Source organism: Ursus americanus, chromosome 30 (genome assembly GCF_024610735.1).
Source record: "Ursus americanus isolate L20-20 chromosome 30, mUrsAme1.1.p, whole genome shotgun sequence".
NCBI lineage: Eukaryota > Metazoa > Chordata > Mammalia > Carnivora > Ursidae > Ursus > Ursus americanus.
The window spans coordinates 4,374,991-4,400,213 of NC_142156.1; the positions used below are offsets into that span (position 1 = coordinate 4,374,991).

The 25,223-nt window shown below is 40.3% G+C and overlaps 1 protein-coding gene across 8 annotated transcripts in view; it reads right to left on the reverse strand.

Annotated features, from left to right (window-relative positions):
• CHEK2 (checkpoint kinase 2) overlaps positions 1–25,223 on the reverse strand; it is a 46,462-nt gene that overhangs the window by 14,770 nt on the left and 6,469 nt on the right. For all 8 annotated transcript variants that reach the window (XM_087857186.1, XM_045791237.2, XM_045791236.2 and 5 more), the window contains 5 exons: positions 11,429–11,553; positions 11,163–11,310; positions 8,307–8,397; positions 3,114–3,222; positions 952–1,005 (listed from right to left, as the gene is read on the reverse strand). In XM_087857186.1, coding sequence (XP_087713312.1) covers positions 952–1,005; positions 3,114–3,222; positions 8,307–8,397; positions 11,163–11,310; positions 11,429–11,553 — 527 coding nt within the window. The remainder of the gene's footprint in view (positions 1–951; positions 1,006–3,113; positions 3,223–8,306; positions 8,398–11,162; positions 11,311–11,428; positions 11,554–25,223) is intronic.

Consider the following 25,223-nt stretch of genomic DNA (forward strand, 5'->3'; position numbering starts at 1 on the left):
CCCCCTCAAAAAAAAAAAAAAAAGAAAAGAAAAAAAGAAAAAAAGAGCCAGAGTAAGATCATCCTTAGCTGTAGAGACTGGAGGTCTAATTCCAAGTTTCAATTCCAATGCCAACTTAGCTCATGACTTCACGGGGGCTCATGAAATAATGAAGAAACAGAAAAAACAATAAAAAGGAAGATGGGATCAGCCCACAACTCTAACTTCTCTTCTCACTTCTTAAAGAACAGACTCACTTTCCAGTGAGACAAGGTCATCATTGCACAAATGACAGGAACTATTTGTACTCACTGAGATAAATGGAAATCAGTACCATCAAAAGGTATTCAGAGGTACTGAAACTTCAGGTATAATTAAACCAAATTTACCAAATTAGCATTGTCTTCCCAAACATAATCAGTTGATCAAATCCCTATAAGATTAAATACTCAGGAAATTTACGTGTTTTGGTCAAAAACTCACTCAATGGAAATATCACAGTTATTTATTACCAAATCTGGGGCGCCTGGGTGGCTCAGTCAGCTAAGCAGCTGCCTTCGGCTCAGGTCATGATCCCAGAGTCCTGGGATCAAGCCCTGCATCGGGCTCCTTGCTCAGCGGGAAGCCTGCTTCTCCCTCTCCCTCTGCCCTTCCCCCTGCTCGTGCTCTCTGTCAAACAAATAAATAAAATCTTTAAAAAAAAAAATCATGAAATCTTTATACAGTATTGTCCTCTCAAAATTTCAGGGTAAAGCTCTTCCCAGCTAAACTACACCTGAACACATACACCAATGTATGTGTACCCACACATGTATGTGCACACACACACACACACACACACACATGCACACACACACACAATTAAGGAACCCATGTTAATACTAGCTTTATTAAACTGAAATAGTTTGTATTCATCCCGTATTTTGAGAGCAATGGATGTAAGTATGGGTCATACTTTACAGCAATACTTACATGATCTAGTTTTTTCAAAATTTCTATTTCTGTTTCAACATTGGGAGGTGGATCCTTTGATAAATTAAAAGACATTAAAGTTTGTTAATAACAGTAGTAATCGATATTTAGAAAATACTTAGATACAACTTAGTTGAGTAAAAGCTGCCTGCCTGAGTTCCACACACCCAGCCCTACCCATACAGACAACTCAAGGCTTAGAGGTCAAAGAATTAAATCACTCACCTAAAAATCACTCTGCAGAGTGCTTGGCAAACAATAAGCATTCAGTAAATGACCACCCCTATGCCAACCTCTTTATTTAAAAGAGTCCTCTTACAGAAGTCTCATAATCCCAAAGTGAACTGGGTTCCATAATTATCCCCATTTCACAGATGGAGTAACGGAGGCTCAGAGAAAGGAAGCCATTTGCTCCAGTTCTCCCAGCCAGAAACAAGCGTGCTTCCACTGTTCTCACGCTTACCTGGTAAGCTCTCTCTCTCTCTCTTTTTCTTTAAGTTTGTATTGGAATTCAGTTAGTTAACATACAATGTAATATTGGTTGTTAGCTCTGTCTCTCTGGCTGAGGAATTGTTTATACTCATAAAAATGATACCATAAACAAACCACAGAAAAGAGGTATTCAATTAAATTGTGAAAGGAAAATGTCAAGCCAAATTTCTAATAATGGAGCAGACACAGGTTCCAATTTGCTGCAGGCTGACATATTTACCGAGATGCCAACGAGAGGAAGCACCAGAGGACTGGAGCTGCTCTCCACTGCAATTCCAAAAGGATGAATCAACTTACTCAGCCTCACGGGCTACACCCTCCAAAGCGAAGAGGATATAGAATTACATATTTATGTAAAATGGACTTCGGCTAAGAAACCCAGATGTTTAATTTTAAAAGCCTGCCTCTTCCTGTAAGCTGTTAAACTCATTACCAAGTCAGGGCGTACTCTGATGATAGAGAGGTCTTAAAGAGTCCAATCTGATTTGAAAGATGAAATTAAGAAGTACAATTTTGCTCCAAGTCATTAACAATCCGGTAGGTATTTTCTTCCCCCTCAAAACAGGAAACAAATCCAGAATCACGGGGGAAAAGCAGCTACTACAAAGTGAACACAGAAAGGAAATTGCTCTTGCCATGTGAGAATGGCATTGTCCTTGGCGCGGGTCGGGGGTGAGGGATCCATTTTTAAGGAATGTGAAAGTATAATGGCCAGAAACAAGTGGCCACAAAGGAATAGAGACTTCACTTTACATTACTTTGTAGGGTCATGTGTTGAAAGACCAATACATTTCAGCATTTCACCAATGCAGTAAATGTGTATTAGAGAAAATGTGATAAAATGAATGCCTACATATACAATTAAATAATTTAATTAAGATTTTTAAAAATCTATAGATGCTAAGATATTCACTGTTTCGTTATCGGAAAGGGCAAAGAACCAGAAATTATCCAAATGATCAAACAGAGCGATGGGTGAATAAATTACAATAAAGTTCACGAAAGAGGCTCAATCATCACAAAGCATCTATTAGGGAAAAGTTTATGCATTAATGCTTATGTGGAAAGCAGAATACAAAATTGTATATACAACATGATTTCAACCATCTAAAAATGCAAATTTGTATGACAAGGACTACAAGGAAAAAGAAAACTGGAAACAGCTGTGGAGTTACAGTGGTGGGGATATGGCTGGGGTTTTTTCCCCCCAAATTCCCTTCCATGTACTGTAAAAACTTGTAACAACTTGGGGGGGGGGGGAGAAAACACTTACAGTACATTATTACATACAATGAAATATTTTTGGAGCCAAGCTATTAATAAGTACATTTCTAGGTTAGTTGAATATACTCCAAAAAAAAAAAAAATTAGGGGGGAAGGGGCAGAGGGAGAGAGAAAATCTTAAGCAGGCTCCACGCGCAGTGCAGACCCAACACAGGGCTTGATCTCATGACCCTGAGACCATGACCTGAGTGGAAATCAAGAGTCAGACACTTAACTGACTGAGCCACCCAGGAGCCCCAATACTCAAAATTTTTCAATGTTGTTTAATATACATTCACATATGTGAACAGTGAATTCTTGCTGACACTGAAAATCACCACTCTCAAATTATGTGGCAACGTTAAGAAGTGTTAAAAACAGCTGAGCATCCACAAACAGGTACTTACTGCCCCACTCTCAGAGCCAATAGTGAACTTCCTTTTGCTGATGATTTTTATGGCTACTTTCTTACATGTTTTCCTCTCAAAAGCTAGCTTCACTTCACCACAGGCACCGCTACAGAGAGAAACATAAAATGATCAATTATCAGAATGCTCTCAACCATGAGACCCATCACTACTGTGCTGGCCTCAACTATTACAAGTTAAACACCGTCCACACACAACCCTTCTTCCATTGTCCCTGTTTGCAGACAACACAGTGAAACCTCACCAGTGTTAAAATGTCAAGGGCATAAGTGAATGTGGACCATCCAACAGCACTGAGTCAGCTCCAAATTCCACTTTTTGAGCTGAGAGATACAGACTTAAGTCTTACTGGCACCCCAAAGTGTGAAATTCTCAAGAAAGACGCTAAGAACAAATAAAGAGAGAAATTACTTATCCTAGAGTCAGAGAAGCATCAAGTAGAACAAAGTCCTAGACAAAAATGAATGACTGACAAAAGTTATAGTAAATCGCAACTACAAATGAATTATTTTCATTGATATGGTCTTTCTTATTCAAGCGAACTACACCAGCAGGTGATGCCATGAATTTCACCCTAAATAAAATCACAAGACCAAAAAAACCACGATACCAAAAAAACAAAAGTATTAGGCAACTAACCTGCTTGCAGCTAACTCTTAAAGATTTGCAATTAATTGAGATACTGTAATGGGAGGAGGACTAATACCCAGGGTACCACCTAAAATACGGGTAATCCGATGAGCTCTGTTCTCCAAAGCTTGGGTCAAGGGAAGGAAATGGTTACTCAAGTATCAATCACTCATTACACACCCGAAGTAGACTGTAACTATTATGACTTTGGAATGGGACGATGGGTTTGCCAAGACTTTTTCTTAATTGCATATTGTATGGGGCACCTGGGTGGCTCAGTCGTTAACCGTCTGCCTTTGGCTCAGGGCGTGATCCCAGAGTCCTGGGATCAAGTCCCACATCAGGCTCCTCCACTGGGAGCCTGCTTCTTCCTCTCCCACTCCCCCTGCTTGTGTTCCCTCTCTCCGTTAAATAAATAAATAAAATCCTTAAAACTAAAAAATTAATAATTGCATATTGTATAGATACGTAACAAAATTTACCGTTGTAACCATTTTAAAATGGACAATTCAGTGGCATTACGTACATCCTCGGTGTCGTGCAACCATCACCCCTGTCCAGTTGCAGAACTTTTTTATCAGCCCAAATGCAAACCCCACCCCCATTCTATGCTGCAGCCAGCCCCTGGCAGCCACTCATCTGCTCTGTCTCAGTGGATTTGCCTCTTCTGAATATCTCCTATCAATGAAATCACACAACATGTGGCCCCTTGTGTCTGGCTTCTTTCACTTAGCATGTTCTCAAGGTTCAGCCATGCTGTAGTATGGATCAGTATTTCATTTCTCTTTATAGCTAAATAATATTCCACTGTGGGGCGCTGGGTGGCTCAGTTGGTTAAGCGTCTGCCTTTGGCTCAGTTCATGATCCCAGGGTCCTGGGATTGAGTCCCACATCAAGCCCTTACTCAGTGGGGAGCCTGCTTCTCCCTCTGTCCACCACTTCCCCCTGCTTGTGCTCTGACAAATAAAATCTTTTTAAAAATACTAAAAAAAATAAATATATAAATAATATCCCATTGTACAGATATATCGCAGTTTGTTTATTCATTTGTTGATGGAGACTTGGATTGTTTCCACCTTTTGGCTATTGTGAATAGAGCTGAAATGAACATTCATGCATAAGTTTTATTTGAACACCTGTTTTCAACTGGGAGGGGGTTATATACCTACAAGGGGGAATCACTGGGTCATAAGGTAATTCGATGCTTAACGCTTTTTTTTTTTTAAGATTTTATTTATTTATTTGACAGAGAGAGAGACAGCCAGCGAGAGAGGGAACACAGCAGGGGGAGTGGGAGAGAGGAAGAAGCAGGCTCCCCGCAGAGCAGGGAGCCCGATGCAGGGCTCGATCCCAGGACCCTGTGACCACGCCATGAGCTGAAAGCAGACACTTAACGACTGAGCCACCCAGGCACCCCTCTATGCTTAACTCTTTGATAAACCAATCAACTATTTCCCACAGTGGCTACATCATTTCACGTTCCCATGTAGTATATAGAGTTTCCAATTTCTCTGCATCCTTACAAACACTTGTTACCTTCCGTTTCTTTACTATGGCCATCCTAGTGGCTGCAAAGTAGTATCTCATGGTGGTTTTCATTTGCATTTCCCTAATGACTAATGATGAGCAGTGTGGTTGCTGGTCATTTGTACATCTTCTTTCAAGAAGGCTATTTAAATCCTTTGCCCATTTATAAATTGGATAGTTTTTCTTTTGTTGTTCTTTATTCTGAATACTAGATCTTTTTTATCAGATATACCATTTGCAAGTATTTTCTCTCTGTGGGTTGCGTTTCACTCCCTTGATAGTATCTTGATGCACTAAAGTTTTTAAATTTGATCAAGTCTAATTTATCCATTTTTTTTTCCTTTTGTTGCTTATACTTCTGGTACCATATTTAAGAAACCAACGCCAAATCCAAGGTCATGAAGGGTTATCCCTGTTTCCTTCTTACAGTTTAATAGCTTTATCTTACATTTAGGTTTTGGGTTTTTTTAAGATTTTATTTATTTGAGAGTGAGTGAGTGAGAGAGAGAGAATGAGAAGGGGAAGGGTCCGAGGGAGAAGCAGACTCCCTGCTGAGCAGGGAGCCTGACGTGGGTCTCGATCCTGGGACCCCGGGATCATGACCTGAGCCGAAGGCAGATGCTTCACCAACTGAGCCACCCCGGTGCCCCTAGTTTTTTCCTTTGAGTTAATTTTTGTATATACTGTGAGATAACGGTCTGTATAACTATTATATTTTAAAACGTGCTCAAAACACTTTCCAATTGCCCTTCTAATTAAGTCACCTTTTGTCTGAGAAATTTTCCCTGCATCGATGCAGCCCTAGTGGAGTATCTCTAATAGTACCGTGGGGTGGACATGTAACCAAAATTGAGCCAGTCAAGGTTCTCCCTGGAATCAAATGCTGATGTTGGGAAAGAAAAAGTTCTACGTGTGGTGGTTTCTAGAAGGAAAAAAAATATGTATGTGGGGCTCCTGGAAACCATCTTTCCTGCCACACAGAGAAAGCAAATCTAAAGGCAACCTATAGTAGCTGAATCAATAGATGGGAGCCGGAGCCCTGGCAACACTGTAGGAGCCCTAAATCCAGCCACAGGTAAAGCCACACAGATAATCAGAACTCGAAGAGTGAAATAAAGCCCTAAAGGCCACCTGGTCCAGTCATACCTGAAATCAGCCATGCCCCTGTTACAAGAGTTAGTAAATTTCTTTTCTTTCCTGACTCATATAAGATTCTGTCATCTGCTAAAAGTTAGAGGATTTTCCCTTAGAAAAAATAAGAGTCCCATATATTTCTTAAGGGTGGGCACAAATTTGGCTGTAAATTTCCAAGCATCAATGCAAATATGAAAACATAGTGAGTTACTGAATTTAATATCCATCAACTAAAATATCTCCCATAGATGATCATAAAAAGTATACCGTGTCTGATTCTATGTGGCAGGAATACAGGTGATTATTTCCTTCTACCAATTTCTACTTTCCTGTTTCCAAAAATGTTAAAAGAAAGGTCTCTCGGGTGGAGGAGGGGTGGGAGACTGAAGGACCATGATGCAATATGGTAAAGGTGTCCTTAAGGAAGTGGTTCTCGGGGTGCCTGGCTGGCTCAGGTGGGAGGGCACGTGACTCTTATTTTGGGGTCATGAGTTCCAGCCCCATATTGGGTATACGGATTACTTAAATAAATAAAACTTAAAAACCTAAGGAAGTGGTTTTCAAAGTAGGATTAGGCAACCCCTAAGAGACCCCAAGATGCTTTCAGGGTGTGTCCATAAAGCCTAAACTATGTGCAAAATAATACTAAGATATTATTTGCCCTTTTCATTCTCATTCTCTCATGAGCGTACAATTTTCCAGAGGCTGTATGGCATGTGATATAATAGACCAAACAAAGTAGCAAGTATCAGGATCTGGTCATTTTCTAGTAAAACAGATATCAAAGACATTTGCAAAAACGTGAAACAATGTCTCTCTTCTCATTGATCTTTATTTAAAGAATAATTGTGCACTAAAAACATTACTTACCTTTTTTTTAAAGATTTTCTTATTTATTTGAGAGAGAGAGAGTGAGTGGGAAGGGCAGAGGGAGAGGGAAAGAACCCCAACCCCACTGAGTGGGGAGCCTGACATGGGGGCTCAATCCCATGACCCTGAGATCATGACCTGGGCCGAAATCACTTTAACCAACTGAGTCACCCAGGCTCACCAAAAACATTATTTATCTTAACATAAGTGAGTTCTTTAATGCATTAATAAATACTATTAATGTCTGTATTATAACTGATTATAATACAATTAATATCAATAGATTTAAGCCATGTGAACAAAAGCCCTGTGGTGTCCTCAGTAATTTTTAAGGGCGTAAGGAGTCCCGGACTGCCTGGGTGGCTCAGTCATTAAGTGTCTGGGGTCATGATCTCAGGGTCCTGGAACTGAGCCCTGCACAGGGCTCCCCACTCAGCGGGATGTCTGCTTCTCCCACTCCCTCTGCCCCTCCCCCAGCTCATGCTCTTTCTCGCTCTCTTGCTCTCTCTCTCTCAAATAAATAAAATCTTTCAAGAAGGGAAGGAAGGAAGGAAGGAAGGAAGGAAGGAAGGAAGGAAGGAAGGAAGGAAGGAAGGAAAAGTGTAAGGGGTCCTGAAACCAAACGTTTTAAGAACTTTGCCCCGATTCAATGCTCAGTTTCATTTCACTTCCCAAGATGTCACAAATTCTGAAGAGGGCATAAATGCAGTAAGTGTTACTTTTTTGGAAGGTAATAAAAATGTTCTAAAATTGATTGTGGTAAAGGTTTCACAATTCTGTGAATATATTAAAAATCATTAAATTATATACGTTATATGGATGAATTGTATGGTATCAGAACTTTTTAAAAATTAATTTATCAAATAAATCAGTAACACACCGATGACAAACAAGTTCCCTACAAATATGAAGTTAATGAATGTTATAAAACCAGGAACAAGAAACTAATCAATGACAAATGTTCAGAAAAAAACGAATGGCAATTTCCATAATAACAAAAGAAAATTTTACCTTCCAAGAGTTTTTGACATGATGTATTGGTCTCTTAATTCCTTAGGATAAACTGACTGATCATCTACAGTCAGATCAAAAAATACAAAAACTAAGGGAGAAAGGACAGAAATAAGTCTCATTAATTCATTCAATAAGGAGAAGATAAATGGTCCTAAAACTTAATAAACACATGTGATGTAAGATAATTATTTTTAATTATATTTAACACCTAACTCTAACAGAATTATTTAGCCAGGCTAATAATAATTTCATAATATTATGAAATTATATTTCATTCCTGTATTATGAAATCCATGGAAAATGACAGTCGAATCCACTCTTTCATAGAAATACACAGCATCATCTCACCATAGTGCAGGAAATCCATACATACATGCTAGCCTTATTCCTTTGCCCCAAAAATTATTTATCAATTGCAACTAATATAAAATACCCATGCAAGATTAGTCCCTGCCTGAGCAGGAAAAAAAAAAAAAAAATACCTATGCAGATCAGCATATGCCCAGAACCAAAAAGCAATTCGTTTGAGCCTAGAAAAAAATGTTCTAGGTAAATAAACATCCCAATAAAATTAGACCACAGGTCTAATTTCTAATACTAGAAATACTACTTCTAATACTAGAAGATAAGTGTTACCCTCTCTTTCCCATTTATATACCTCTACATGTCTGGCATTTTATAGTGCAAACCATCTTGAACCTACTTGGGAAGTTAAATAAATAGCATTTTCCCCCAAATCCCCTTATTTCTCCATTATTTGGGCTGTATGCAAAAAAAAAAAAAAGAAAGAAAGAAAAATAACCCCACTCACTTAAAAATTTAACCATCCCTGTGGGCCAAGGCTGCAACCAATTACCAACATTTCAATTCTATAAAATCAATGGTAAATTCACAACTGCCTATATCATCTTGAAAGAGTGAAATTTGTTGGGGCGCCTGGGTGGCACAGTCGTTAAGCGTCTGCCTTTGGTTCAGGGCATGATCCCGGCGTTCTGGGACCGAGCCCCACATCAGGCTCCTCCGCTATGAGCCTGCTTCTTCCTCTCCCACTCCCCCTGCTTGTGTTCCCTCTCTCGCTGGCTGTCTATCTCTGTCAAATAAATAAATAAAATCTTTAAAAAAAAAAAAAAGAGTGAAATTTGTTGAGACCCCTGAGTTTCTCGTATTCAGGCAACAGGTTTCGACCTCCCTGGAGTAACGTAGAGTTCCAATTCTGGCACAAATCTGAGCCACCTGAGTCTACTTCATCCCAGGCTGGTCCTCATCAGACAGACACCTGCGTAGTGAATGAAATCTACTGGCAAACATACAACTGTTTCTCTATGCTTGTGGGTATTTATGAACCAAGAGGTTCCAGTGGCATCTGAGAATCTGGGAATTTGAGGGACGCTGGAGACCTATTTCTCACAGAAGTCAAGGTGTGCTTCAAGAGCTGCAAACTCAGTTGCCCACAGAAGCCAAGGTGATGTACACAGGGAAGGCTGGGGTGAGTGTTAGACAAGGTGGAGCAGCGAGGACTTGAATGGGCAACATACCGCACATCTAGAAAAAGGCAGGCTCTACTGAGCACTGGCTAATGCTCCAGGTATGGGATTACCGGATCCGTGTGGGCAATCCACCTCTTCAAAGCAATCTGGATTTTCACGTTCAAGTACAAACAGCAAATGCCTAATAAAATGCCAATAAACCAAATGCAATCTGCAGAGTAACAGCCTGATCTAGTTCGATTCTGGCCACATGTAGCCCATAGGACACCTGTTCCAAAGCAGAAAAGGTGCGCCTCAGAGAGACCAACTAGGAAAAGGCGGCACACAGCTTGTCAAGTAAGACAGACCAAATCTCAGCACCTGATTGTCACCTGCATCAGGGGGTCTCAAACAGCAAAACCCCATGCAGCTGCCCTGACTGTAATTATCAGATAGAAAACAAAAGAGAAACAGGGAAAACTATCATAAAATGTGCTTTAGGATGCCCAGTCTGAAGACTGACTCTATGAGAATCACCTACGCATGATTTTTTATATCCCTGGGACTCCTAGACCAGGAGCTATGTGACAGCACCTGGGGGCACCTGTATTTTTAAGGTGTTACCCCCCCACACATACATCCTTCCCAGCCATTCAACTCTCACGTAGTTTCGTATAAAGTTCTGTGTGGTTTTTTTTTTCTTTTCAAAGAAATGAGAGTCTTCTTCTTGTCCAAGGGTTAAAAATCACATGAGATTACGTTTAACTCTATTGGTTGTTTTATTCTTTCTGTGCTGAGACATGTGTTCGTCTTAGATGTGGCATTAGTGAAGTTTTAGGAGTGGCTGCTTACAAAATGTTGCCCCATGATGACAGTAAACACCAACACTTTGAGAATAACCACGTGGTATTTAAGGTAGAAGCTTTAAACTGAGATTCTGCCTGAAAAACCCCAATGCCTGGCAGGTCGACGAAGTTCATACTGGCAGCAATTAAGGAATGCAAGGGATGAAAGGGAAGAATGAGAAAGGAAGGAAGAAGGAAGGAGAAGGATTCATGGCCTAAAACAACTCATCGACCCCGACTGATGTGGTATGAACTGCAACAGTCAATGAACGAAGAGCCGCCTTAAGCAGTATCATTCCACTGACAGCAAAGGCCTTACACAAAACTAACCCAACCAATCAAACCTGAGAAAATCTACCTTGATAGCAATGTTTCGTTCATTTAAAAATGCACCTAGGGCTGCGCTGGATCCTGAATACTGACCTTTATCCAATCCTGAATACTTTATTTATCCAAACCATACTCTGCCAAGGGCATAATGTCCATTTTCCCTTTATAGGAGAGGAAGAAAAGATCCAGTAACCAGAAGATAGTAATGTTACCTTTATTACTCCACACTGACAGTGCAATTTCAGAATTGTTATTCAAAGGAAGGCGTCTTCCTTTCCCTACCAGCTCTCTATTTACAAAGGTTCCATTCCCACTGTGATCTTCTATGTATGCGATGTAAGAGTTTTTAGGACCCATTTCCTAAAATAGAGAACATTTTATTTCAAAGTTTTAACAGTGGGGAGTTACAGTGCTAAGATATCTCGGGGTGGTGACGACATTACCGGTTCTCCCAAACATATTGATATTTGTCACCTACTCTGAAAATCCGAAAGTGCTTCTTGCTGTAAGTCCGGTATTTATCTGTCCTTTTCAGCAGTGGCTCATCAAAGCAGTAGTCACAGCTTCTATCTCTCCCAAACCAGTAGCTGTCATTAACACACTCTGTAACACAAAAGTACACACCGGAGGGCTGTGGAATTTCATGCATCAAACACCTTTAAACATTGCTCATAAAAATCTAATTGTAGGAAAATAACTTAAGAACGCAGTCAAGCTTACAGCTATCTTTATCCGAATTTTACAGGAGTAAAAACGAGGGGGGAGAAAAAAAAAAACAATTTGTCAACGAGTTTAATAAATTGTGGTTTATACATAACTGAAATAATAAGCAGTCATTAAAAGTTCTCAAGCAATTATTAATGATTTGAAAAAACACTTACAATCTAATAACTTCCTACCTAGTACCCTCTCGAGGCTTCCCGTCGTACTTAGCATAAAATGTGCTACTCTTTCCCACGGAAGGGTAGATGCTCCTGGCCCCTGCTTCCCTCCCAGCATCACCTGCTGCTCCCCTTGATCACTCTTCCCAGTCCCACTGGCACCTTCCACTGCTCCAGATATGCCAGGTTCAACCCCCTGGTGGCCTTTGCATTCTCTGTTGCCAGCAACTTGACCAGCTATCTTGTCTTTGTGTCTGGACTCAGCTTACCATCTTCCCCGCAGCTTTCCGTATAAACAGACTCCTACCTAATCATCCATTATCATAATGACATCCTGTTTTGTTGCCCACTAAGAATGGACCATAACTGGAAATTATCTTGATTATTTATATATTGTCTCCCTGCACTCCCCTGTTAGAACAAACTCCAGGAGGCCAGCCTTGGGTCTCCTGGGTTATATAGTTCAGCACCTAGGACATGAATATAGTGGGCAAGTAAATGTTGATAGAAAGACAGACCACGCAAAATACTAACAACTCGTATCACAAAGTAGTAATTCCTGTAATATGTGTCAAGTTACTACAAATCAAAAAAAAAGACAAACAAACCAGTAAAAACTGGGTAAAGGATACGAAGAGACAATTTACAAGAGAAGGAAATACAAATAGCTCAAACATAAGAAAAAATGGACAAGGTAACTCAATACAAGAAATTCTAAAAAGAAGAGGCGCCCAGCTGGCTCAGTTGGTAGAGCATGCAACTCTTGATCTCAGGGTTGTGAGTTCGAGCCCCACACTGGGTGTTGGTATTACCTAAAAATAAAATCTTAAAAAAAAAAAATGAAATGAATGCATGAACATGTACACATTAAAAAGAAGAAGAAGAAAGGAACTTTAAAAAACAATAATACAGGGGCACCTGGGTGGCTCAGTCGGTTAAGCATTTGCCTTCAGCTCAGGTCATGATCCCAGGGTCCTGGAATTGAGTCCCGTGTCAGGCTCCCTGCTCAGCGGGGAGCCTGCTTCTCCTTCTCCCTCTGCCCCGCCCTCTGCTTGCGCTCTCTCTCGCTTTCTCTCTCTCAAATAAATAAAATCTTTAAAAAAACCAATAATACATTAAGATTTCATGTTTCAACTATCAGATTAACAAAAATCAAAGAGGGAGTGCCTGGGTGGCACAGTCGGTTGGGCCTCTGACTTTTGGTTTCAGCTCAGCTCGTGGTCTGGAGATTGTGAGATCGAGCCTCATGTCAGGCTTCCATGCTCAGCGTGGAATCTGCTTCAGACTCTCTCTCCCTCTCTCTTTGTCCCTCCTGCTCATGCTCGCTCTCTCTCAAATGGATAAATAAATCTCTAAAAAAAAAGCAAAGAGTTACATATTATAATACTGTGTTGGAAAGAGGTATGAAGAAACTTACTCTTACTTATTAACTGCCAGTAAGAATATAATTTATACACCAAATATAATTTGGAGTCTACAAAAGATAATTTGGCAAGATGTATCAAAATTACACGTGCAGGGGCGCCTGGGTGGCACAGCGGTTAAGCGCCTGCCTTCGGCTCAGGGCGTGATCCCGGCGTTATGGGATCGAGCCCCACATCAGGCTCTTCCACTATGAGCCTGCTTCTTCCTCTCCCACTCCTCCTGCTTGTGTTCCCTCTCTCGCTGGCTGTCTCTATCTCTGTCGAATAAACAAATAAAATCTTTAAAAAAAAAAAAAAATTACACGTGCAACCACTTCACACTGATGAAGATGGCTATAATTTTTTACAAAAGGAAAATACTAAGTGTTGGCAAGGATGCAAGGAAATCAGTACCCTCATATACTGCTGGTGGGAAGGTAAAATGGTACGGCTACTATGGAAAACAGTGTGTTAACTCAAAAAGTTAAACATAGAACTGCCTTACGACTCAGCACTTCCACTCCTCCGTATACACCAAAGAGAACTGAAAACAGGTACCTAACAAAACCTTGTACACAAGTGTTCATACTGGCATTATTCACAATAACCAAATGAAAGAAACAACCCAAATGTCTCTTGCTGGATGGATAAGCAAATTGCGGCAGTTACATATAATGGAACACATAACGGATATAAGATCAAGAGTGGCATGCCCTACTGACTGAGCCAGCCAGGCACCCCTATACTGGAATACTATTTAGCCAATAAACAAATAAATAAACGCTACAACTCATACATACCACAACACGGATAAACCTTGAAAACATTAGAAGAAGCCAGACATAAAAAAACGATTTACATGAAATATCCAGAACAGTTAAATCCATAGAACTGAAATACAGATTGCTGGTTGCCAGGGGCAGGAGCGAGGAATGGGAAGTAACTGCTTAATGAGTATAGGGTTTTATTCTGGAGTAGTGGAAATGTTTCGTATCTAGAACAAGGTACCGAAGCCACCGAACTGTTCACTTTCAAATGGCTAATTTTACGTTATGTGCATTTCACCTCAATTTTTTAAAATTACATAGATATACATATTGGCCCAGAAATTCCACTTCTAGGAATTTATCCTATGCATAGAAGCATATTATGAAAGCACATAAGAACAAAGGTAATAAGATTATTCACTACAGCATTATTCTTAGAGCAAAAACTAACAAACATCTTAAATGTCCATCAGTAAGGGGCTAGTTCGAAAAACCTTATATATTGGGGCACTTAGATGGCTAAGCTGGTAAAGGGTCCAACTCTTGATTTTGGCTTAGGAAATGGTCTCCGGGTGGTGGGATTGAGCCCCATGTAGGGCTCCCTACTCAGCAGGGAGCCTGCTTCTCTCCCTCTCCCTCTGCCTCTGCCCCTACCCACCCATGCACGAGTGTAAGCTCTCTCTCATTCTCAAATAAGTAAATCTTAAAACAAACAAAACTCATACACCTATAAAAAGGAATTAGGTTCTTTACATTCTGACAGAAAGATGCCTAAAACACATTGCTAAGTATAAAAAGCCAGCTGCAAGCAATGTGTTGTGAATCACAATAACTATAAAGAATAAAGGAAAAAATAAAATAAAAATAAAAATAAAGGGAGGGGCGCCTGGCTGGTGCAGTTGGTTAAGCGAATGACCCTTGGTTTCTGCTCAGGTCCTGATCTCTGGGTTGTGAGATCCAGCCCTGCGTCAGGCTCCACGCTCAATGCAAAGTCTACTTGAGATTCTCTCCCTCTCCCTCTGTACCTCTCACTCATGCTCTCTCACTCTAAAATAAATTCTCTCACTACAAAATAAATTAGTAAACCTAAAAAAATTTTTTTTTTACAAAGTGAGAAGAATATATAGACACTTAGAAATACAACATGATTACAAAGTAAAGCCATGCCTACTCTCTGGCCCAGCAATTCAAATCAGACTCTCCCCAGAGAGACATCTGCCAATTGACCAAGGAGACAACTACAAGTATGTTCACTGAGTCTTGCCTGCAGGAGCAAAACTGGAAACAATGTAAGTATCTACTAACAGGGGAAGAAATTAATGAACCATGGTATTTCTAGTAGAGACCAGGAACTTCTGCAGCAGCTGAGAAAAGGAAGGGCACAGAGAGTTCATCAGGACACTAACTGTCCAGGGATGGTGGAGAGACAGTGTAAGAAACAGCTACCCATGAAAGAGCCTGCTCGAACCTTTGCTCATCAGAAGAGCCCCCAGGCAGATGTGTGGAGGAGGGCAAGGGGAGCAAGGTAGGAGGCAAGGGAACCAGAAGTTCTCAGTAAGGCAATTAGGGGGATAGGAACCCAGGGAAGGACGGGTCCATCTTCCCAGCAGAGAAGAAAGAGATGCAGGTGAAAGAGTTGTGAGGAGAGCAACAGACACATTGGTTGTGGCAAGTGAAGTGAAAATTTAGGAAAGTAATTTTCTTTTGCTAGGGATTCCAGACCTCTTTGAGGTTCAAACCCTCCCTCCTTCTATATCACAGACAAAAAAATTAAACCCATCTGGGAAAAGTTACCCCAACTCTCCCTTTGATCCCCATTCAGTCCTGACCTTTAGCCTACCCTCCTCACCTCTGCTTTAACACTTCCCCCCATTTTACAGATAAGGATGGTGAGGCTCAGAGAGTAGCATCACTTGCCTGATACAGCTAAACAGGCACAGACCTAGGACTTGAACCCCTGTCTTCCTAACTACAGAACCCTCACCCTTCCCCAGCTCCAGCCACCAACCTAAACTCTCACCCGTATTTTCTTCCTACTCAAGCATTTTTTTTAAGATTTTATTTAATTATTTGAGAGAGAGAGAGAGCGCGCGAGCTTGAGTCAGGGGGAGGGGCAGAGGGAGACAGAGAAGCAGACAGACTCCTGCTGAAGGTGGAGCCTGACACGGGGCTTGATCCCAGGACCCCGGGATCATGACCTGAGCCAAGACAGATGCTTAACCAACTGAGCCACACAGGCACCCCAATCAAGCATTTTAAACCTCTTTCTCCACCAGTTCCTCTCACACTCCTCTCAAACAGGAACAAACCTCCCTTGGACTCCACAGTCTCCTTCATTTGCTAACTAATTTCATCACCTTTCCAATCCCACACTCACTTCATTCTCAATCGCAAGTTAACATAGGTTTAAAGTCTGCAAAGTCGTAGGCTCAAATCCTGCCTCTACCAACTCTGGGCTTTATGACTGCAGACAAGTTAATCAATCAATTGAGGCTTAGAGCCTAATTTGCTCTTCTGCAAAATGGAGGTAAGAATAAAAATACTCTCTCCTAGGATTATTTTGAAATTTAAATAAAGCAGTCCCAATGCTCCACCCAACAAAAAGAAAATACACATTCTTCTAAATGCATATAAAACCTACTCTCCAAGACAGAACATAAGCTAGGAGCAAGAATGTGAATGCAAAAGGGCACAAATCATACAAAGTATGTTCTCCAACAACAACGTAATGAAGATAGGAATTCAAAAACAAATTTAGTAAATTTCCATGTAAGTGGAAATTAAACACCACACTCCTAAAAAACCAAAAGGACAAAGAAAAAAACTGATAAGGAAAATTAGAGAATACTTTGAAATGAATGAAATGAAAAAACAACATACTAAAACTTACGGGATTCAGATGGAGCATTACTTAGGGAAATTTATAGCTGTAAATGTCTAAGTCACAAAATTTTAGGTGAATTACCCAACTTTCCTTCAGACACTGGAAAAGAGAAGCACATAAAATCTAAAGCAAGCAGAGGGGAAAAAATAATAAAAATCAGACCCGAAACAAATGAAATAGAGAACAGAAAGATAAGAAAATCAATCAAACCAAAAGCTGGTTCTATTTTTTTTTTTTAAGACTTTGTTTGTAAGTAATCTGTACACCCAACATGGAGCTTGATCTCACAAGCCCAAGATCAAGAGTCACACGCTCAAAAAAAAAAAAAAAAAAAAAGGGGCGCCTGGGTGGCACAGCGGTTAAGCGTCTGCCTTCGGCTCAGGGCGTGATCCCGGCGATCTGGGATCGAGCCCCACATCGGGCTCTTCTGCTATGAGCCTGCTTCTTCCTCTCCCACTCCCCCTGCTTGTGTTCCCTCTCTCACTGGCTGTCTCTATCTCTGTCAAATAAATAAAATCTTTAAAAAAAAAAAAAAAAAAAGTCACATGCTCTATTGACTGAGCCAGCCAGGCACCCTGGACAGCTGGTTCTTTGAAAAGATCAACAAATTGATAAAAAGTTGCACGGAATGACCAAGGGGGTGTCAAAGAGGAGCAATTACTACTAACCTTACGGAAAGAAAAAGGATTTTAAAAAGAATATTGTGGGGGCACCTGGGTGGCTCAGTTGGTTAATCCTCCAACTCTTGATTTTGGCTGAGGTCATGATTTTGGGGTCCTGGGATCTACCCCCACATCAGGCTCCTTGCTCAGTGGGGAGTGTGCTTCTCCCTCTCCCTCTGCCCCTCCTGCTCCCCATCCACTCATGCTCTCTCTCTCTCTCTCATTCACTCTCTCTCAAATAACTAAAGAAAATCTTAAAAAAAAAAAAATACTGTGAATAACAGTAAGACAATATTAAATGACACAGATGAAATGGACAAACTTTTAGAAACTACCAAATCAGACACAATAAATAGAAAACACAAATACACCCAGGAGATTGCACTAGTAATCAAAAAACTTCCTACAAGTGAAAGATTTTAAATTCTACCAAACATTTAAAGAACTAAGATCAATTATTCTCAAACTCTTCCAAGAAATAAAGGAGGAGGGAATCTTCTCAACTCATTCTATGAGGCTACAAATAACCTGATACCAAAAGCAAAGGCATCGCAAGACAACTGTAGACCAACACGCCACAGCAAACCGAATCCAGCAACATGTAAAAAAGCTTGAACATGATCAGGTGAGAATTAACCTAGGAAAACATGGTTGGTTTAGCATCTGAAAAATAATGTAACACACAATCACAACCGAATACAGAACAAAACCACAAGACCATCTCAGTAGACAGAAACCGCTTTTGGCCAAATCCAACAGCTTTCATGATTGAAGACAACAATGACAACAGATAGTAAACTAGGAATAGGAGGGAACTTCCTCATCCTGAGAAAGAGCATTTATGGACCGCCCATGGCTAACCAACGTCACACTTAATGATAAGGTAAAAGCTTCCCCCTTACACCAGAAATACAAGGATGCCTGCTCTTACAACTTTTTTTTTTCTTAAAGATTTTATTTATTTATTCGACAGAGATAGAGACAGCCAGCGAGAGAGGGAACACAAGCAGGGGGAGTGGGAGAGGAAGAAGCAGGCTCATAGTGGAGGAGCCTGATGTGGGGCTCGATCCCATAACGCCGGGATCACGCCCTGAGCGGAAGGCAGATGCTTAACCGCTGTGCCACCATGGCGCCCCTGCTCTTACAACTTTTATTCATTGTACTAGAGGTTCAAACCAGGGCAATGAAAGGAAGGAAGGAAGAAAGGAGCAAATCTATCTCTATGCACAGATAACATAATCTTATGCAGAAAATCCTAAGGAACCCACTAAAAACTGCTAGACCTAGTAAGTTCAGCAACATTACAGAATACAAGATCAATATACAAAAAACACTTGTACTTCCATACATGAGCAATGAACAATCCTAAAATGAAATTTATTTAAAAGATTTTGAGACACCTCAGTGGCTCAGTCGGTTAAGTGTTTGCCTTCAGCTCAGGTCATGATCCCACGGTTCTGGGATCGAGCCCCTCATCAGGGGCTTCTCTCTCTCTCCACAGCCTGCTTCTCTCTCTCTCCCGCTCTCCCCCTGCTCATGCTCTCTCTCTGTCAAATAAATAAATAAAATCTTAAAAAAAAAAAAAAGAATTTGAAAGACCTATATAAATGTTCACAGATTGGAATACTAGTGTAAACACGGCAAAATGCACAAACTGCTGATTTAACAATCCCTCTCAAAATCCCAGCTGCCTTCTTTGCAGAAATTAACAAACTCTAACTAAAATTCTTATGGAAATACAAAGACCCAGAATAGCCAAAATCATCTTGAAAATGAGTTACAAAGTTAGAGGACTTACATTTTGCAATTTCAAAACTTACTCCAAAGTTACCATCAAGACAGTGTGGTACTCGCATAAGGACAGACATATAGATGAATAGAGAAGAATGAAGAGACCAAAAATAGATCACATTTACAGTCAACTCATTTTCAAAAAGGGTGCCAAAAGTATTCACTGGGGGGAAAAAACAATCTTTTGGTTTTTTTAAAGTTTTATTTATTTATGTATGTATGTATGTATGTATGTATGTATGTATTTATCGGAGAGAGAAAGAGAGCACAAGCAGGGCAAGCGGCAGACAGAGGGAGAAGCAAAAGCAGATTCCCCAATGAGCAGGGAGCCTGAGGAGGGACTTAATCCCAGGACCCTGGGATCATGAGCTGAGCCAAAGGCAGACGCTTAACCGACTGAGCCTCCCAGGCAACCCAAAGAACAGCCTTTCCAACAAAAGGCCCTAGGACAAGTAGATATCCACATTCAAAACAATAGAGTTGAGGGGCACCTAGGTGTCTCAATCAGTTGGGTGTCTGCCTTTGGCTCAGGTCATAATCCCAGGGTCCTGGGACTGAGCCCCGCATCAGGCTCCCTGCTCAGTAGGGAGCCTGCTTCTCCCTCTCCCTCTGCCCCTTCCTCCCCACTCATGCTCTGTCTCTCAAATAAATAAAACCTTTAAAAACAAAAAAAAGCAAAAACAAAAACAATAGAGTTAAAATCCTTACCTCATGCCATATACAAAAATCAACTCAAACAGAATCAAAAGCTAATAGCAGTAGGAACCAGAACTTTAAAACTCAAGAAAAAATAACAGTAATGAAGCTTTGCAATCTTGGGTTAAACAATGCTCTCTTATATATAACACTAAAAGCACAAGAGACAAGGGCGCCTGGGTGGCTCAGTCAGTGAAGCATCTGCCTTCAGCTCAGGTCATGATTCCAGGGCCCTGGGATCGAGCCCGGAGTCCAGCTCCCTGCTCGGCAGGGAGTCTGCTTCCCCTTCTCCTTCTCCCTCTACTCCTCCCCCTCTGCTCATGCTCTCTCTCGCAACTCAATAAATAAATTCTTTAAAATAAATAAAAATACAAGTGACAAAAGAAAAAATAGAGAAACTGGACATAATTAAAAGTTTAAAATTACTGTGTCAAACAACATCATCAAGAAAGTGAAAAAGAAGGCGCCTGGGTGGCTCAGTTAGCTAAGCGTCTGCCTTCAGCTCAGGTCATGACCTCAGGGTCCTGGGATCCAGCCCTGCGTCAGGCTCCCTGCTCAGCAGGGAGTCTGTTTCTTCTCCTCCATCTACCCCTACCCCTCTTCGTGCTCAGGCTCTCTCTCTCTCGCAAATAAATAAATAAAATCTTTAAAAAAAGAAAAAGTGAAAAAGAACTCAAGGAATGGAAATAATATTTGCAAAATATATAGCTGATAAGAGATTTATATCTAGAATATATAAAGAACGCAAATCAGTAATAAAAAGACAATTCAATTAAAAAATACCGAAGGCTCTATATAGACAGTTCTTCCAAGAAGATACAAAAATGGCCAATAACACATAAAAAGGTGCTCAATTATCATTAGCCATCAGGAAAATGCAACTAAAAACCACAATGAGATATCATTTCACACCTACCAGGATGACTCCACATACAAGTGGTGGAGAGACCGGAACCTTCATACATTGCTGATGGGAATACTGAATGGTGCAGCTGCTGTGGAAAACAGTTTAGTGGTTCCTTAAAAAAATAAACATAGAGACTTCCACGGAAGAGCAGTAAGAAAAGTAGGAAGCACAAAAGCAGTAAAATTAAATGTATCTATAAAAATCAGTCAAGGGATTCAAAAAAATAAAAGGATGTAAGGTATGACACCATATACCTGAAATGTGGTGGGAAGAAGACTAAAAGAATGGGACCAAATTTAAGCAACCATCAATTTTACATAGACTGCCAGATTAATAAGATGTTATATACAAACCTAAGGGTAACCACAAATCACAAACCAGTAACAGATACCCAAATAACAAGGACATAAGAATCCATTTTATTTCTGAAGACAGCAAGCAAACCACAAGGAGAGCAAGAGAAAATGGAACAGAAAAGAACTACAAAAACAACCATAAAAAATCATAAAACAATAAAAAGAGGGAAGTATATAACAATACAGACCTACCAAGAAAAATCTCAAATAAACAATATAACCTTACACCAAAAGGAGCTAGAAAAAGAAAAACAAATGAGGCCTAAAGCCAGAAGAAGGAAGGAAATAATAAAGATTAGAACAGAAATAAATGACATAAAAACTAAAAACAACAGAACGATCAAGGAAACCAGTAGCTGGTTCTCTGAAAAACTAAATATAAAATGCAGCGCTTGGGCAGCTCATTCGGTTCAGCGTCCGACTCTTGATTTTGGCTCAGGTGATGATCTCAGGGTTGTACAATCAAGCCCTGCATCGGTCCCACACTGGGTGTGGAGCCTGCTTAAGATTCTCTCCCCCTACCCCTCCCCACCCTGTTCCTCTCTAAAAAAAAGGAAAAGAAAAACAAAAGAAAACTGGTAAACCTCTAGCCAGACTTAGCAAAAAGAAGGACAAATAAAAAAGGACACGAATAAATAAAATCATAAATGAGAGAAGAGAAATAACAAACACCATGGAAATACAAACAATTTTAAGAGAATACTATAAAAAACTATATGTCAAAAATGGACAACAGAGAAGAAATGGATAAATTCACAAAAACATATAAATTACCACAACTGCAGCAAGAAGAAATAAAAAGCTTGAACAGACCAATAACCAGCGGAGAAACTGAATCAGTAATCAAAAAACTCCCAACAGAGGGGGCGCCTAGGTGGCACAGTCGTTAAGCGTCTGCCTTCGGCTCAGGGCGTGATCCCGGAATCCCGGGATCGGGCCCCATGTCAGGCTCCTCTCCTGGGAGCCTGCTTCTTCCTCTCCCACTCCCCCTGCTTGTGTTCCCTCTCTTGCTGGCTGTCTCTCTCTGTCAAATAAATAAATAAAATCTTAAAAAAAAAAAAAAACAACAACTCCCAACAAACTAAAGTCCAAGAGGAGATGGCTTCACAGGCAACTTCTACCAAACATTCAAAGAAGGATTAATATCTATTCTTTGCAAACTATTCCAAAAAATTGAAAAGGAAGGAAAACCTCCAAATTCGTTCTATGAGGCCAACATTATCCCGATACCAAACTAGACAAAAACAGCACAAAAAGAGAACTACAGGCCAATACCCCTGCTAAACACAGATGTAAAAATCCTCAACAAAATACCAGCAAACTGAATCTAACAATATATTGAAATAATCACTCACCACAATCAAGTGGAATTTATTCCTGGGATGCAAGGGTGGCTCAATATTCGAAAATCAAGCAACGTGATACATCACATTAATAAAAGAAAATAAGAGTCATATGATCATTTCAATAGATGCAGAAAAAGCATGTGACGAAGTACAACACCATTCATGATAAAAACCCTCAACAAAGCACGTTTAGAGGGAACATACCTCAACGTAATAAAGGCCAGATATGAAAAACCCACAGTTCATATCATCCTAAATGGGCAACAGCTGAGAGGTTTTCCTCTACGGTCAGGAACAAGACAGGGATGTTCACTCTCACCACTTCTAGTCAACATAGTACTGGAAGTCCTAGCCACAGCAATCAGAAAACAAAAAAGAAATACAAGGAATCTAAACTGGCAGAGAAGAAAGTAAAATATTTACTATTTCCAGGTGACATGATACTATTTATAGAAAATCCAAAAAGACTCCACCAAAAAACTACCAAAACTGATAAATTCAATAGTCACAAGATACGAGATCAATGTACAGAAATCTGTTACATTTCTATACACCAAAAATGAAGCAGCAGAAAGAGAAATTAAGGAATCAATCCCATAAATAAATAAAAGCTTTTAAAAAATAAAATAAGATAAAGTATTATGCTAAGTCAAAGAAGCCAGAAACAAAAAGCACAAATATTACAATTCCATTTATATAAAATATCTAGAGTAGGTAAATTCATAGACATAGAAAGTAGGTTAGAAATTACCAGAGGAACTCAATGGGGAAGACTTTCTTCAATAAATGGTGTTGGGAAAACTGTACAATCATATGTGGAAGAATGAAATTGGACTATCTAACACTGTTCACAAAAATTAACTTGAAATGGATTAAAGACTTAAAAAGAACTGAAACTATAAAACTCCTAGAAGAAAACACCAGGGGAAAAGCTCCTTGACACAGATCTTGGTGACAGTGTTTTGGATATGACACCAGAAGTAAAAGCAGCAGGGATGCCTGGCTGGTTCAGTCAGTAGAGCATCCGACTCTTGATCTCAGGGTCATGAGTTCAAGCCCCACACTGGGTGTGGAGCTTACCTAAAACACACACACACACACACACACACAACCAACAAAAGCAAAAATTAGTAAGTGGGATTATGTCACGCTAAAAAGCTTCTGTGCAGCAAAAGAAACCATCAACAAAATGAGAAGGCGACCTATGAACTGGAAGAAAATATTTGCAAATCATGTACCTGAGAAGGGGTTAATACCCAAAATATATGAAAATTCTTACAACTCAAGAGCAAAATGTAAACAATCTAAGAAATAGGCATTTCTTGACATGTCTAATGAATAGATTTTTCCAAAGAAGACATCCAAATAGGGCACCTGGGTGGCTCAGTCGGTTAAGTGTCTGCCTTCAGCTCAGGTCATGATCCCAGTGTCCTGGGATCGGGCTCCCTGCTCAGCAGGGAGTCTGCTTCTCCCTTTACTTCTACCCCTGCTCATGCTCTCTCTCTAATAAGTAAAACCTTTTTAAATAAATAAATAAATAAATAAATAAATAAATAAATACACAAGTGACAAAAGAAAAAATAGAGAAATCGGACATAATTAAAGTCTAAAATTACTGTGTCAAACACCATCTATTAGTGAAAGAGAGGGGCACCTGGGTGGCTTAGTCAGTTAAGTGTCTTCCTTCAGTTCAGGTCATGTCCCGGAATTGAGCCCCACATTGGGCTCCCTGCTCAGTGGGGAGTCTGCTTCTCCTTCTGCCCCTCCCCTCCACTCGTGCTCTCCCACATGCTCGCACTCTCTCTCTCTGTCTCTGTCTCTCTCTCACAAAAATAAATCTTAAAAAAAAAAAAAAGGAAGAAAGAAAACAAACAAGAGATTTGCTAAGTGCTGGCCAGGAAGTGGAGTAAAAGGTACCCTGGTGTACGGCTGGCAGGAATATATATTGGTGCAGCCATTATGGAAAGCAGAACAGCGATTCCTCCAAAAATTAAAAACAGAATTGCCATATGATCCAGCAATTCCACTTCTGGGTATTTATCCAAAGATAACAAAACTAACTTGAAAAGATAAATATACCCCATGTTCACTGCATAACTGTTTACAATAGCCAACACACAGAAACAACCTAAATGTCCAACAATGGATGGACAAAGAAAATATGCTATGTGTATATATGTATGTATATTCTCTCTCTCTCTCTGTCTCTCTCTCTCACACACACACACTGGAATATTACTCACCCATAAAAAGGTATGAAATCTTGCCATTTGTGACAACATACATGTACCTTGAAGGCATTGTAAGTGAAATAGGCCAAAGAAAGACAAATACTGTATAATATCACTTACATGTCTTATATGTGGAATCTAAAAAAACCTAAATTTGGGATGCCTGGGTGGCTCAGTCAGTTAAGCATCTGCCTTATCATGATCCCAGGGTCCTGGGACCGAGTCCCGCATCAGGCTCCCTGCTTAGCAGGGAGTCTGCTTCTCCCTCTGCCTGCTGCTCCCCGCTTGTGTTTGTTCTCTCTCTGTCTCTCTCTCTTGCTCTCGCTCTCACTCTCTCTCTCTGGCAAAT